Source organism: Neocloeon triangulifer, unplaced genomic scaffold (genome assembly GCF_031216515.1).
Source record: "Neocloeon triangulifer isolate White Clay Creek 2 clone unplaced genomic scaffold, ASM3121651v1 ptg000014l, whole genome shotgun sequence".
Lineage (NCBI taxonomy): Eukaryota > Metazoa > Arthropoda > Insecta > Ephemeroptera > Baetidae > Neocloeon > Neocloeon triangulifer.
In genome coordinates this window covers 17,427,281-17,443,655 of record NW_026775556.1, presented here as the reverse complement: position 1 = coordinate 17,443,655, position 16,375 = coordinate 17,427,281, and the positions used below count along the sequence as shown (strand labels likewise).

The following is a 16,375-nucleotide window of genomic DNA, read 5'->3' as shown; positions in this document are numbered from 1 at the left end:
GACACACTGGCAGCCCATCAACTCCTCCCTGGTGCGTTTCGTACCACTTTGGCCTCGCTTTTAAGCATATGCAGCGATGGAGAAAAGCAAGGCTTCGGAAAAATCACTGGTTCGGGAAAATAAAAGAGAGTGGTAAATGAAAAAAAAGTCGGTTGTGAATATGAAAATCAAAATAAATAAATAAATTTAATTGCAAAATTACTTAGTAATTAATGTTTTTTATTAAATGGCACGCGCAGTAATTTATAAGCCTTATCAAGAATAAAAAACGTAGAGGAGTTAAATGAAAACCATAATAAAATGACTAGTTATTGTGATATGGCGGTTAGCTTTCTGTGTAAACTATACTATTGAAAGGTATGGATTTATTTATTTAAATTCTGATAAAAATGCGAATTTAAAATAAGGCCGATTTCCTCAAAAGCTGATTAAAATTAAAATTTAAAACAAAAAAAAAGGAAAAAAATTATTAAAAAACATTACCATTTATTTGCATTAAATAATATTTTGGATTAACTTGGAAATAAAGAATTAAAATAGAGACGATTTTAACAATAATCTAATCTAATCTAGTCTAATTTTAACAATACTAGTGTGTTTTACTTTGATTGTCAATTTAAAAAGAAAAATATATTTTATACACTGCCTTTTTTATAGGACGTTGTAAAAGGTAAGTGAATATCCCAATAATTTCCGAATTGAAAGTCAAGTCGACCAAATTTCCACGAACGGATCATTGTAGTATCGAAACCGCAGGTGGACCACGCCGGCCCGCGCGTCATGAATATCATATTAAATGAAAAAGCACACACGATTCGATTTTGGAATAGATAATGACAGCCAGGGCCGAAAGGAGAGAGAGAACGGGCTACTGAACTCGTCCACACCGAGGGAGCACTCTCTGATTTATAATAATGCATTAACGGCGTTGGCCACATTACACTAGAGCAGAGTGGTGGAGAGAGAGAAAAAACAACCAGATTTAATTCGGGAGTGTGTCTGGCCGAAATTGAAAAGCTGCGGACGATCGAGGAATAAATAGAAAAAAAAGAGAGACACACTTCTTGTGATCGGGTTGGGAAAATATATACCGTGTTTATAGGCAAATGGGCGGTGTTTATGTTAATTGCCTTTTGATTCAGGACTCCCAGGTGTTCTCAGGTGTTTTTTTTTCTGTAATGTATCTCGTTTTAGATCAAACCCATAAAAAAGGTTGGTTTCTGATTTTTTTAGAAAAAACTTACAAATTAAATTTTAGTTGTTTCCCTGCTAATAATATTATGAGGTTTTGAAAGACTGAACTTTATATAAATATTTAGTCCATAACTCAAGAAACTTTTGAGCTAAAATCCGCGGATTTTTTTTCACCCAAGTCTCACTGCCGCGGATGGGAAATTTTTGGTCTCAAAAGTTTATTTGACTTTGGATGTTGAAAAAGTTTAAAATTTCCCACCGTAAAACTATTTGTCTTAAATTAAAAAAATTTTGTTACAATTTGAACAATTAATAAACATAAAAAAAAGTTGAAATCTTCGACATATATTTTTTTATTCATTTATTTAAATTTAAAAGCCAAATTTCAAAAAATTGAAAAATAAAAAAAAATTACACAAAATAATGATTTTGGTACGTTTTAAAATAAAATCGAGTGAAAAATGACAAAATTAACAACTGCGTAGTTTCGATTTCACCCTGCAATCCTAAAAGACATTGCAGCATGCACCCTATATGCACACATGTGTTTTGGAAGAAAACCAACCGACCCTGAGCTTAAATTTTGTTTGTCTCCCTTTCTTTCTTTGTCCTTTTTAACAGGTTCCGTTTGCTCGCCTTCGCTTTTCTATAACATCGTTTGTTGTCAAGGAGAGGAGCAAGTGCACGTGGCCTGCACACGGTTTTCTGCTCCTTTTCCACCAAAAACCCGCGACCACAATGGTCCACAGCCTGCAGGCTCTTTTTTCTTCTTCTGCTCTTATCTTGCGTGGAAGGGAGGCGAACGTGTCTGGACATGTTGCTGGATAAAAAGCAGCCTGGAGAGAGAGCGATAGCGAAACGGCGTAAAAAGAGCGGAGGAGGGTACCTGGGGGGACGAGACAAGTGCGGAGCTTTATTAGCTAACCGTGTGGGTCGCTGTATTATTAGACCTCTGGCCAAGGTCAGGGTTTTGGCTTTTGTCTCCGACAGGAGGATCACAGATTTATGATCGCTAAAAGTTAAAAGATAAATTTTATGGAAATAAAAAGGTCTACACAATTTATTGTCATGTATTATAATCTTCATATTTCTTGGATATCTTGATTAGGCCTTGTCACCAATTAATTTTTTTTCGCAATCTCTAATTTCTTGGAAATTTATGTCACAACCACGAAATTATATCTGATTGTAAATCGGAACAAATATTTAACGAAAAAAAATTGTGAAATAAATTGTTCAGAATATATGAAAATTTTATTATTTATTTTGTATACCAGATTAGGAATTTATAAATAACAACTTGAGAAGAAATAAATTGTCCTATATTTGTATATGAATGCACATTTATCAAAAGTTGTACTTCAGATAGGTTTATTACTAAGAAAAAAAATAATAATATCAGAACATTGCACTAAAACAAGTTAAGTAGCACATTTTCTCCAGTCTTACTGATTATTTATTATTTTCATATTCAATGACTTATCTTTGCTTGCTGAGAACAAAATTAAATTAATTCGCACAGAAAAATTACATTTTTCATATTTTATTTTTACTTTTCTTTAATTGTACTCGAGTGGTCATAATAATAATTTCATATTTTAGCTATACTGATCTTTAAAAGATAATCCGTATAAAAACCTGAAAATTAAACAGAAGCTGCTGCTGTTTAATTTATTTCCGGTCGAAGAATCATCATGGAATCGTCATGCAGCACAATAATATGCAACCCTTTCGCGAGGGTGGCATGCTCATCAGCATGATCATTTAATTGCAATTCACAGGCCAAATGTCGTCCGCGTGCAATTAAAAGCCAATTTGAATATCTGTCGCGCGATGCTTCCGAGAGATAAGAGACAGACGCTTCGGGAGGGAGAAGGGGGGAGGCAGGTAGGGAGGCTTCACTAATTTGAATAGTGGCGCGAAGCTCCAATTAAATTGCAGCACATCTGGCGTTTGCGTTACTTCCGGTCTCGGCGTGGCTGCTTCCGCGAGTTTGAACGCTTCCCGCCATAATCTGACCAGAAATCGGACGCTCCGATCAAGCGGAAGAAGAGCAGTCTTTGATTTCCACCTGCGATTGTTGGCAGCACTGACAAAGAGCAGAGCATTGTTTCGCTTGATTACTTCTTTGCCTCCCTCTGCAGACGTGCCTGCGTGGGAATATGCCAAATCGTGGGAATCCGACTTTTTCTTAAGGTGCTCTGCTTTGTAAATGCGTTAAGAGAGGAAAATTTATTCAAGTCACCTTACACCATAACCATAAGGGGCAATTACAATGGAAAACCATCTGCCTATTCGAGCTTGAAAAGGCAAAAAATCATGACTGCACCTGAACACGCGGTAATTCGGGAGCTGAATGAAAAAGCGGGGGGACAAACTGAATGGGCCTCTATACATACATTAGAAAGAGAAACAGACGCAAGGTGGCCCCTTTAAAAGAGACCTGCACCCGCGAACGCACGCAAACACCGCGCACGGCAATTAGAATATTGTCGGAAGAGCTCAATTGTTTTATCACCAGCATTTCATCGCAAATGGGGAGGAAGTAGAGCGCATTCTCAAGCAGTGAGTCACGGCGCGAATGACAGCAGGTGAAAAAAAAATACTTTGAAGATAATAGAATGGCTTTGGAAAACTGATTTGCCGCGCGTATAACATTTTTAATAAAAGTAATTTTCAATTATTCCACTATGTAGTGTATGAAGTTTCGTAACTCTTTATCCTGTGATATCCGAAACGCATGTCAGCTTAGGGGGATGAAAAAAATGAGGCATATTTATCGGCAGCTTTGTTAAAAAAACATACTTGTTGAAAATTTATGCACGACGTGTGCCTGCATTTTTGCAAGCTGCACTGGTGAGTTTCTGCACTCGTTAAACTATATCTCAGGATTCATTTTGCAAACTTTCATGTGTGAATTTTTAAATGAAGAGAAAACGAGCATAGTTTTCTGATTGATTTAGCATATAGAAAATTGTTATGGGTGCAATCAACGAGCAGGATTCATAAACAGCAGTTAGGCTTTCGCACAGTGAATTTGATTTTGGAAAATTATAAACGCAGCAATTATATACCTTAACAGAATGCAATGTAGACGCCTTGCGCAGGTGAAAATTTAAGCGAAGCGACGGGAGGAGAGGTGACGCCGCGCGATTGCAAGTGGGTCAAGAATGCTAAGGGGTTGTATATATCGGAGACGAAGACACAGGTCTTTAAATTTGGTTTCAAACACCTGCCACTTTTGCTTTTAGGACGCCGGAAGTGGCACGGAAATGGTAGATAATTTGAATCATAGTTATGTGCTTTAATCAATCTGCACGTGTTCTAAAAACCAAAGTTGCTTCTGTAAGAAATTTTTTCATATAAATCCTCGATATAATTCATTTTAAAATAATTTAAATAAATGGCAATTACCTTGTGTGAGCTAATTGTTCACAAAATTTAGGTTGCATAAAAAAAATTTTTTTTAATAAAATTAGAAATAAATTAAATTAAAACCTCAAAATTGTTAAAAATTGAAAATAGTAAATTTTTTAATCAAGTACATTAAATTACAATGTATTCTTAATCAAATGTTACAGATTTTGTGCAATTTAAATTATTTCTGCGTTTTGCTCATTTTTGCCAAAATTCCGAAACACAAAGAATACTTTTTGCTAATGAGAGACGCACATGAAAGTCTCTTCGCAAATATATCCCCCGTCGGCAAATTACTCGAAAAAAGAACCGCTTCGCTAATCTGCCAACATGTAAGCACGCGTACATACATTGCGCTAATTACGCCGTCCGAGCCATTAAGCGTGACATCAAAAGTTGGCGAAAAAGCGCACATGTCATTAACAATTTTTCGTTTCGTACTTTGGCGACCAACCCTTCTTTTTCCTTTTCCTGCTTCGTTGTCAAAGTCTTTGAAAAAAATGAGCATCCCTTTTTAAATGCCCCGCTCTGCCTTCTCTTTGGCAAATAAAAAAAAAATCCGTGCTGGCTGGCCTGCACTTGAGCCCCGCACTTCCGGTCAGTGCAGTAATTGACATACGGCGTTTCCTATCGCGTGCCGCCGGCTTAATTTTCGGCCACGAGCTTTAATTGTCGGACATAGACAAGATAATCGATTACACGCAACAAAATCACCTGCTCATTTAGCCAATTTGGTGCGTGGTTTTTTTTTTGTCAAAAGAGGGGATTTTTGATAAAAACAAAGGTCAATTATCGTGATCAATCAAATTTCACTCCAGGGGTTAGGTTGTAAAAATGTAGCAGATGGTCTATCGCGTCGCTTTTTGGTTAACTTTGACTTGCGGGTGGCCGAGGTTAATCAGAATAAGTGCTAAAAGTTCAATAAAGTCATAAATCCAAAATTGTGTTGCTAACATTGTAAAATAAACTGATATCATCCCCAATAAAATAATGTTATATGTTATTTACGGAAAATTGTGGCAAAGAATAATATAAATTTTGTAATGTAATTAAATTAATTTTATATATTAAAGAGTAACACTAAATATATTTTATTTTTTGTTTTCCATTCATGAAATACTAAATAATACTCAACATTTAAAGTTGACAAATTATTACAAATATTTGTTCTATAAAATTCTATCTGCTGAAAATTAAATCTAGAATTCTTATAAAATTTAATCATTTCGTCTTAAAATGATTGTGATTGTGATTTTGGAATCTTAATCCATTACATCTTATACCACCCCGCAGAACGCCTGTGCCACGCAGGTTGCATACCTTTACACCCCAGATAAATAAGCTGCAGGACAAACAAATCCGAAAGATAAATAGAAAAACGGACACCGGTGCCCTCAATTGCGAAACAGGCAGCTCGACACGTAAAAACCCAATCATGTCAAACGCAATTAAGCAGAAGCGGTGCATCGGTGCAACTTGCAACGCCCATTACTCATTTCTCTCGCGGCTCGCTGTGCTCTCGCAAAAAGCGCAGGCACTTTTCCCGGAATGGGACAAAGGAAATAATCATGAAAAAAGTGGCGTGTGTGCGTTTGTTGTTGTTGCGGGATGAGGCAACGCGTGTTGCATAGCCGGTCAGGCGAAAGCCGGCAGGTGTGCTTTGGATTTAGAAAAATGACTCGGCACAAAGGATGATTAATTTAACTGGGTTACATTCGTCAACTTGTGCGATACTCGCCCCGTAAAAGTAGTACGGACAGCATTTGTGCAGGATTCCGCGAAGTGGTTATGCAACCGATGAAAAGTTTTTCCAACACCCTGTGCGCGGAAGTGGAGCGGGGAAATGATTGTACGTGGTTGCACTTTTATAATATGGATCCGCGTATGGCAAGAGACCTCAAAATGTCAGCAGGCCTTTCAGCGACCGAGACGGATGGAGGTGTGTTTACATTGCACCTCTCGGTCTTATACACAAACCCATCTCATTAGTGTTAGGTAACATCGATTTGCAACGGCGATAAAAAGTAAAATAAAAAAAGAGTGTTGAGCTGCTAACCTCCTTGCAAACGGACAATCAATTCCAGGAAAGTCCAGCATGACAAGAATAAGAGCAAAAAAAACTGAAGGAATTTCTCAGATTAAATTATATTGCGCTTTTCTCCCCCTAGAAAAGAATACAATTTGTTTGAATATATTTTTTTCCTCAATTTTTCAAGTAAAAATTAAATTAAAAAAAAAATTCATGACACACCAATTCAGTTAGAAAAATGAATTCATTTAATTAAAATGCGGATTGACGATTTAATTTCATTATAATTCTCAATCCTCTGCAATTTCACAGCTACAGACTGATGAAAGCGTCTGCTTTTTTAAATTCACTCTATAGCTCAATTGAACATGGGATCTTTCCAAATTGTGTAAATCTGATTCCATATAAGTAGCTTCAAATTTTTTGTACTTTTTTAATATCTGAACTAATTTGAGACAGTAATTTGTTTTTTCTGTTGAACTTTATTTTTTTCCAGAAATTAAATTTCTTCAACAATAGTGTTTGAAAATTATTGTACACGAGTTTAAAAAACTTCAAGCAAATTCTGATAATGTGCATTTTATATTTTGTTAAAAAATATAATGCCGTAATAAATTTTAAAAATTAATAAATCTCGTTTCTTCCGATTTTCTGCTGTAGAAGTTTATAATTAAATTTTGCTTTACAAAAATACTTCGGGAATTTTTCATCTAAAATGTCACCTTTTTCTGGAAAAGAGACTTTAATCATATTGTCTATGCAAGAACATTTTTTATCTTTTTTGTAAGCGATCACTGTAGATTAATTAATAAAATCTCTAATAATTATCGCATTATTTTCTACAAATTTTCTAATATTTACATTTTTTCTCCCAATCAAAGCAATTTGTGAGGAAATCAAAGTTTACTGAACTCGTGCTCTAATTTGCTAAAAATCTATAGCGGTGTCATCGTTCGATATAATAATCCCTAATCCACACTTCTCGTGAGCAGCTGTACGATAAATACAGGTATTATGGGGATTAATTAATATTTCACGCGACACTCGGCGACAAATAGACCGCGGGCGGCGTGACCGTTTATGTAATCGAACACGCTCAGCTACACACCGCGCCGCCGAGTCAACGAGCGTGATGCACATTGTTTACTTCGCGCGCGCGGCTTTCCTTTCTTTCTTTAATGTTATGCACGACGGCATTTGAGAGAGACGTCCTGGGCGCCCATTCAAAAGTGAAAAACGCAACAATGCAAGGTACTTACCATACTAACGGCTGGCCGAGTGTGAAAACGGGTGGCGAAAGGTCAAGGTCGGAGGCGATTTCCTCTTCTATGCCAGACGCCAGACGCGAGCTGCCTTCTATAATTAAGCGCCGCGGCACGTGACCTGCACAAAACAAAGGAAAATGTGCGTGAGAAAAAGTGTGTAATCTGAGAACATTAACGTTTGTTATCAGAAATATGGTTGTCTGTGGTGGTAAAATAAGTTAATGGGAAAAAGTTAGAAATATTGTTTCAGCATTTGATAGCTTATTTCATCTGCAAAATTCTAATTTAGAAAGCAAGAAAAATTTAAAGAAAGTTTATTAGCAATGATTTTTATTTTGAAAATTTAAATAGAAACTAACTACATTGAGAATTTTTAATTTTATTTATTTATGTTCCATTCGAAACACAATCATGAATACAGAAAATAAAAACTATAACTTAAAAGTACAGAAAAAGCTGATAATATACAATTGAAATGAGACGTCAATTTGGGAGCGAATGGAGAAATGGCTTTTCTCTTCCAAGCAACTTCCTAAAGCACAGCAAACTCTCCTTCGATGGAAATTTCACTAGCCGCTAGAGCCATGGCTGATTTTTTTTATTTTGTTAATTTCTATTTTAGTTAAATCTCCTTAATTTTTTTGAACTTTTGAAAAAATAAACAGATAAATGTGATTGTTGGAAAGAAAAAATCAAATTCTTTGTTTGAGGTCTCGACTATATATTATGCTAATAAGAACTCCGAAAATTCAAAGCGTCAACAAAGCTTCAAGCCAACAAAAATAGCTTTCGCCAGATTGGCCTTTTTTGGACAAAATGAGAATATACTTGTGAAAAATGGGCCAACAAATTTTGCTTAAAATTGCAAGCTCTGCAAATTCAATTTAATTAGATAATGACAAGAGAACAGAGGAGTTTTCTTGACCTTTGTGATCCACCAAAAAAGCATAAATATATAGTGAAATAGGAAAGCAATTTTATTTTGAATGTACAACAATGTTCAACAATCAAAATAATCCCTTAATGATTCCAGAAGCAAAAGCCCCTCCTTAAGAATCATCAAAACTGTCTTTTGGGAATCCATTCTGGAGTAAATCCAATATTTTCTACTCTCCCTTTTGTCAGCTAAATTTTTTACAAGAATTTTGTTTTTAAAAAAAGTATTTGTTACCCTTTTGAATATAAAAATGCCAATTCTCTGGAGACAGCGAATTTTTTCCGCGCACCCTTTTCCTAATCTCTTTGACCTCCACGTTGGCCAATTAAGCGTCAATTTAAGCAACAGAGTGAGTCCCTCTCCCTTTGAAGTCCGTCTTTTTTCCGTCAAAGCTTTTTGCGGCCCCGGTACATAATACTAAATTGTACATCTTGCTCTCTTCATAAATCAAGCTCTCTGATGCGGCCGGCAAATAAAATCCTCCCTTGAGACGAACACACGCGCGCGCAAGCCTTTTACGAGCTCAATTACAGTCGCCGGAGAATATTAAGCGTGCATGTGTTGGTTTAGCTCGCGCAGTGCGATGGTCATTTTCTTGTCTCCGGCCGGCGAGAACAAATTAATACCACGGAACGAATGACAAGCGAGCTACTGCGCAAAAGGAAAAATGAAATAAATCGTTCTCGCGAGAAGATGAAGACGGAGCTGCAATTGTAAATGAATTCATACGGCAATTATCGTATTGGCCGCGCACATAATTATCCTTTGTCGTGGCAGCAAGTTTCAAAAGTAAACAAGCGGGCATCATTAGAGCAGCGATTGAATACAGAGGATAATACACAGCAGAAATATAAATTGATTGATATAATTATAGTTGGAGATTTTGATTGTCGGCGCGGCTGCAACTGGGTCGTCGTCGGAGGTTATTGCATGTGTGTGTTTGCATAGAGTGCGTGGTGCATCCAATTATGATATTATGATGTCGCTCACTCTGTGAAACCGAACCAGACGGTCTAATTTCGCGCAGATATTATTCACTGTTTGTGTTGGTGCACGAATCGGCCGTGCGCTTTGTTAATGCGACAGCGCAGACGGTTGCATGCTGGGAAAATAGATTTGTGATTGCGTAATGCATAATTATCCCTATTTCTATATAATTCGAATAGTCGCAAGGTTGCAAAAATTACAACATTTAAATTAATAATAATCAAATGCTCATTGCGACAAATAGATATCCTTAAGATCTTAGAAGTTTTGGCAAAATCTTTGCCAATGCTAGTGTCTTTAATATGTTTAAACATTTAAATGTTTAATTTATTATCATTACCAATTATTAAAATATTTTACATCTTAACCAGTTCTACTATACTGAATTTCAAACAAAATGTGCTCGTTAGTTAACATGAGCACCAGCCGATAAGCTTTTTAGCTTGGCTGGACTTGTACCATTCGAATAATAAAATATCTCTTTCAAAAAAAATAAATAAATAAATAAAAAAAAATATTTGCTACTGTTTCGTGATTTGAAAAAAGGCAGAGAAAAATGCAAAAATCAATGAAACTATACCCAAAGAACCGATAAAAATTTATTAAGCTGCAAAATTATATCACATAGTAATGTTATATTATTAGCTTATTTTAATTTAGTATACTAAAAAATTATTAGTATATTTTTCCTTACGTTGATAGTTCGGATTTAAATTTATTTAATGTAAAATTTGAAGGTACAGTGAAATCTTTTTAATGTTGCCATCAATTGATACATATATTTTTATCAAAAATTAATCCCACGAATGTAAAATAAGTTGAGATTTAACGTTTCATTATAACAGGAGATGCTCCATTGAATGTTGAATTACTAAAATAAAGCTAATGTTGCTACAGGGAACGAGTCTCTTTATAATAGTTACATGATAATTTTGAGCAGCTAGTTTTATTAAAGATATAAAATCTCTTCAATCAAATCCATAATTGAATACATAAACCAGCCGCAGATCAATTTTTCTTCTTTTTTTATCCTTCTCATCTCAACCCCGATCTATGCCGCATCTATCTTCAAATCATCCAAGCGTGTTTTTTGTCCACTTTTTAATTTAAACATTACCGCGCATCGCTCTATGCTCCGGTCGCACATGACACACCTAATTATCGCCTGGATTATACTTTGACAGATAATCTCATATTCATCATCTCTCTCCGCGCGAGCAACACTATATATCTGCCGCTTTCCTTCTTTTTCCTTCTCCTCTCTTTTCTTGCTACATAATAAAATGGTAATTTTTTTATATTCCTGCAGCTCCCCTTTCGGTGTCTAATCGAAAGACCTGTTTTCTTTCACCTCTCTCTCGCGCGTAATAAAGCACATAGAGGAGAAAAAAGCACGGACAAGTGAGAAGACGAACTGGCATCATTAAATTTTTATACACACACATACAGACCGAGAGTCATTATTTCAGGGAGAAGTATTAAGTGTCGCCGAGCACCTGAAAACCATTTTTCATCCGGCGCGAAATCGTTTTCGACTTTATACTCTCTTTTGATTCAAGAGTGTTGGTTTTCCGACGAGAATTGAGAGAGATGCATATCATATAATAAACACATGCAAAAAGGAGCGGATCGTTTATTCAAATCAGCGGGGAATTCAAAAAGTTAAAGAGAGGAGCGGGAAATTGCTGGGAAATGCGTTATGAATAATTTTCAGATTTGCAACTGCAGAAATTTCTCCTGAGAGCTTCCGAAAGAGACAAATCGTCTTATCCGCGACGAAGGGGAGGAAATTTATTTTTTATGCTATGATATTTTTTGTATCCTCTCTCCATCCAAATTTAATTTGCTTTATCAATCAGAAAATTGTGTGCAGGAGAAAATTAATCGCTTGCGATTTATTTTGCACCGCGAGGGAAATTTTTATGTGTATCTTTTATCTACCCGCATCTCTCTCGGCGAAATAAAAAACACTCATTCTCACTTCATTTGCTGGCGTAAAAAATTGCCGCACATTACCAGAGACGGAGGAGCATCAGGGGTGCATTCTGCCTCGTAAGCAAAGTGATATTAAAAATTGCATTCTGATCTCGCGGCGCGCATTGAAAGTGCATTTGAGCTGATAAGTGGGAGCAGGCGATGCAAATTTGCATAATCACCTCTCGTGCTGTCGTCGTCGCATTTGTTAAATTGCGTGCACTTTTTATGCGCTCACCAAGACAGCTAGACGGTGAAAAAAATTTGTTATTAAAAGACGAAGAGGGAGAGAGAACTTTTAAATTTAATAACAAAAGTCAAATCAGGATGGGAAAAGAATTATTTTTAAAAGATAATACATTTATTTTTGTTAATTAAAATTTTTGATTTCTTTAAAAAAATAACTTTGAATTATTCAAAAAAGTAAAAAATAATACATTTACAAATGATGCCCAGAATCCTTGTAAAATTTCATTTGCATTGATCATTCAATCCATAAAATTGATGAAAATGTTTTTATAATATTAATTTTAGAAAGATACAAATTAATAATTAATTTGCCTTCAGCAGTGTATGGCTGAGATTTATAATTTTGTTTTACAATAAATTGCTTTAAAAATACTGCAATTAAACTTCTTGTTAAAAGAACAAAATTCTTATTTCAATATTTGACTGAATTACAATTTTTCATAAAAAAAAAGTTTTTCAATAACAACTTATTTAAATATTTTTTCTTCAGACCGAATTTGGCTGATGTGAAATGAGATGATATTCAGCTTTCAACATAAAAAATGCGAAAAAAAAAATGAAATTGCCTTGGCGTGACACTGCAGAAATCACTTCAATTTGCATCCGCCGCAAATTGCTCTCTCCTATGGTATTATTTTTCCAACACATTTGAGGATCATTTTTAAACTTCCCATTTTCGGCCCCCCTCCAGTAGCTAATTTGAATAATTACCGCGGCAAATATAACAGGTGTGCAGCCGCGGGTGTCTGGTCAGCGTCAAAGTATTAAAATGAGTAGCAGAGGGAGGGAGAGGGCGGCTTTTGCTTTTTGTATTTTTTAAATTAATGCCGCTTTCGCACGCCACGCACGCAGCGCGGCACAATGAGTCATTAAGCAAAGAACGACCGAAAAAGGACTGTGTGCATGTCTGCATCATGCGCTCACCAGACACAAACTCGACTTTTCGGTTGTTTGTCTTGCTAGCTTCAGGGCGAGGTGGAGTGCTGATGCACGTGCACTTGAGAAAGGTGGCGATGACGCACCTTCAGACCTAAAATCATCCACGTTGGGCAAATAAAAAATTATTATAAATATTGAATCTGTTTTTGTTTATATTTTTCTTTAAATTAAAATTTTAAAATATTGGAACTATAATAAAATTGAATTTTCCAGACTTATTGCAAATTTATTAATATAATTTTTTAAATTTTTGTTTTTAATTAATATCATATAATTTTTTAAAATTTAAACTTCTTTAAGTAAAACAACTGGCTTTAAATTGATTGATTCTTTGAAGCTGATTCAATGTTTTTTTTTTACCAAAAATATTCATATTACATTGGATCCATTCAATTTCCATCAAATTTCAGTGCTTAGCAGGCAATTAAAACTGTCTCAACACTCCACGTCTTCAATTATTTAAATATAAAAGCTAAGAATGAACTAAAACTTAGCATTAATGAATTATTAATAATAATAAAAAAATCCACTAGAGCGCCATTTTAATTTTAAAGTTTCATTATTTTTTGTAGAATTTATTTCAACTGGTTTTTTTCAACTGGATATCAACATTTACACACTCATTTCATGGCCTTGATATTGAACTCTGCGGCGAGTTGAGTGAGTCAGTCACTGGGTTATATTATATTAGCTCTCTCCGACTGCTGTTACTTTATAACGATAATCAAAAAATCCAGCACACTTTCAAGGAAAAAAAAGGTTTTTTATTTAGCATAATCTGCCACAGTTTCGACGTTTGGAAGTCAAACGGATTAGAGAGGCAAACTGTCGCATCTGCTGTTGTTGAAATAAATTAACGGAATGATTAATTTGTGCCAATTAGTGACGCGGCGACGAAAAGGCAAAGAGCGTGAGAGCGACGAGATGAGGCGTGAACGAAAACGCACCCTTGGCAGACCAAGCGCGATTTTATATAAATAATACTCAATGATCTTTTTGTTTCCATTATAGTGTTTTATATTTACACATACGGGTTGAATGATTAATAGAAATTGATGCCTATTTGAATCTGCCCTTTCTCATTTCACCCCCAAAAATCGTTCATCCCCCAGGTGTGCAGGTGTGCCGTTGAAAAATACAGCTCGGTCGGTTTTCGAAAAATAGGGCGTACAACTTTGACCTTTTTTGTATTGAATCAGCCATAGGGGAGCACCTGTTGGCACCTGTTTTTCTCTATTCCAAATCATCCCCCTGTCGAATAAAAGGCAAACCCCCAAACTTTTCGAATGGAAATTCGATCCTGCTCTATTATGTGAAAAGGGAGGTTTTATTTAACGCGATTACGCTCGGTGATGGTTTCTGTGTGTAAAAGTAAATAATTACGCAGTGTCGCTTCTTTTCATATAGCAAAGAGCGAATGACGACGTGGTCTGCGAAGGGAGGGGATAATTTTAAGTTTAAAAAGAGGACCAGACTGTCAAGTCATCGATACACGTAAAATGTGTGTATGAAAGTAAAAAGTATATAGAGAAGCAGATCAAAAGGGAGGGGATTGAATACATAATGGATTTGGGTGAGCACGAAAAAAGCGGCAAAATCATTAATATACATATTAAATTTGTGGGTATACCAAAACGTAAAAGTAGTTTTAATTCGCCAACGACGACATCGGGTCAATCTCTATGAGATCATTGCATCTTTAGATAAAAATCGGTTTGAATTATATATTTATTATTAGTTAAATCTCACAATCAGTAAATAAAAGAATTGATGGAAATAAAGTCTGATCCCATAAACAAAAATAAAAGAGCTGCAGTTTTGGACAGGAATAGGAGCAAAAACTAAAAATAAAAAGCATCATTTGGAACCACTAGGCAGTCTTCAGCAAAATTGGTTCTTGTTTTTCAATTTTGTGATTTCTCAAAATTTTTATTGTAATGAAATCAGATCTGTATTTATTCCCCTGCTCTCTTAATGATATTAAATGCATTAAAATTCAAAGTAATTACATTCATGAAATTACTTTGAATTTATGATCAATGTATCTCGATATTGGGGATGGGGACAGTGATTGCCTGCTGTGATATTTAATAAAACTATAACTTCCAACTTAACAATTAATTTTAGTTTTATTAAACATTATAATAATTAATTTTTGTATTCTATAATCAAATCAATTTATTTTTCTGTATTATCAAATATTGATAATTTAACATAAAAATCATGTTAAAATACAATTTTTATTGTGCAACACAATATAATAAGAGAATATTTAGCGTAAAAAAACTTACGTAAATATTATTTATAAGCAGGACACAAAGCATCATCTTAATATCTTGTAATAAGTAATTCAATTTTTTTCTGACTTCGATAGCAGATATAACTGTAAAATTATATGAAATTGTCATAACAATTATTAACAAAATAATTTCTGAAAGGAAATTTTAAATCAATGAATAAAACAAAATAAAGTTGAAAAAAAAATATATATTTAAATCCCATTTTTCTTATTGCAAAAAACCTCTATTTCACATATTTTTGGAAGCTGAATATTTAAAATGATATAAACTTCTAGAAGCTGGTGCATCTCGCTGCCCCTTGTGTCCTTCTCTGCGGGTGGTCACTGCTCGCCCCTTTCGCCGCTTTACACCTCGTTAATGGCCAGCATATCTGCACACAGACAAAATCCGTCCTCTCACTTTATACTCTTTTTCGCTTCCTGACTGACACTCCAACGTGAGTCATGTTACATCGGAGGGCTGCACGTGTGCGCGACGATAATAAATTCATCGCTGCTTTTCCGAAATAAAAATAAAGAGAGTCGTGAAGAGAGCGAGCGCAGACTTGATAATCGACTCCACATGCAGCCCTTTTGCTCGCTCGCTTGCTTTTTATTGTGATTATTTACAAGTGAGCGTTTCAGAAACGTAATCATCTCGCGCGGCCAACCTGTTTTCCCTCTCGGCCGACCGACGACGGTCATTGTCGTAAATACACTTTGCACACAGGTTGTGCAAGAAAAAAATTATTAAAATATAAAAATATCGGTGCGGAGAAGGAGAGGAAGGGGAGAGCAGCGTCTTAGGACGAGTGCATTGTGCAATAAACCCCGCGGGCGAGCGCGCGGATTAAACTCTCGTCAAGGGAGGAAGAGGGGAAGAGCCTTATGTATTGCTATATATATATATATTTGCCCGCGCTTTATAAATAAATGTACATACATAAACGGCGAGACCAAACACCTGCGATATGCGTGCATCGGAATCATTATAGTCGCTTTTCACGTGCAAACGCAAGAGCTACGTTTTATTTGTTCTTTATTATGCGGCGAGGGATGATTTCGTCAGTGCGGTGTTGAAGTGCAAATAATCAAGAGAGGAAGTG

The 16,375-nt window shown here is 35.5% G+C and overlaps 1 protein-coding gene across 1 annotated transcript in view; it reads right to left on the bottom strand.

Moving 5' to 3' along the window:
- The window catches only part of LOC132199888 (nose resistant to fluoxetine protein 6-like), a 135,056-nt gene that overhangs the window by 101,512 nt on the left and 17,169 nt on the right, over positions 1-16,375 (bottom strand). Inside the window, exon 2 of the mRNA XM_059624977.1 lies at positions 7,900-8,023. Within this exon, the coding sequence (XP_059480960.1) occupies positions 7,900-7,902 (3 nt within the window). The 5' untranslated portion in view covers positions 7,903-8,023. The remainder of the gene's footprint in view (positions 1-7,899; positions 8,024-16,375) is intronic.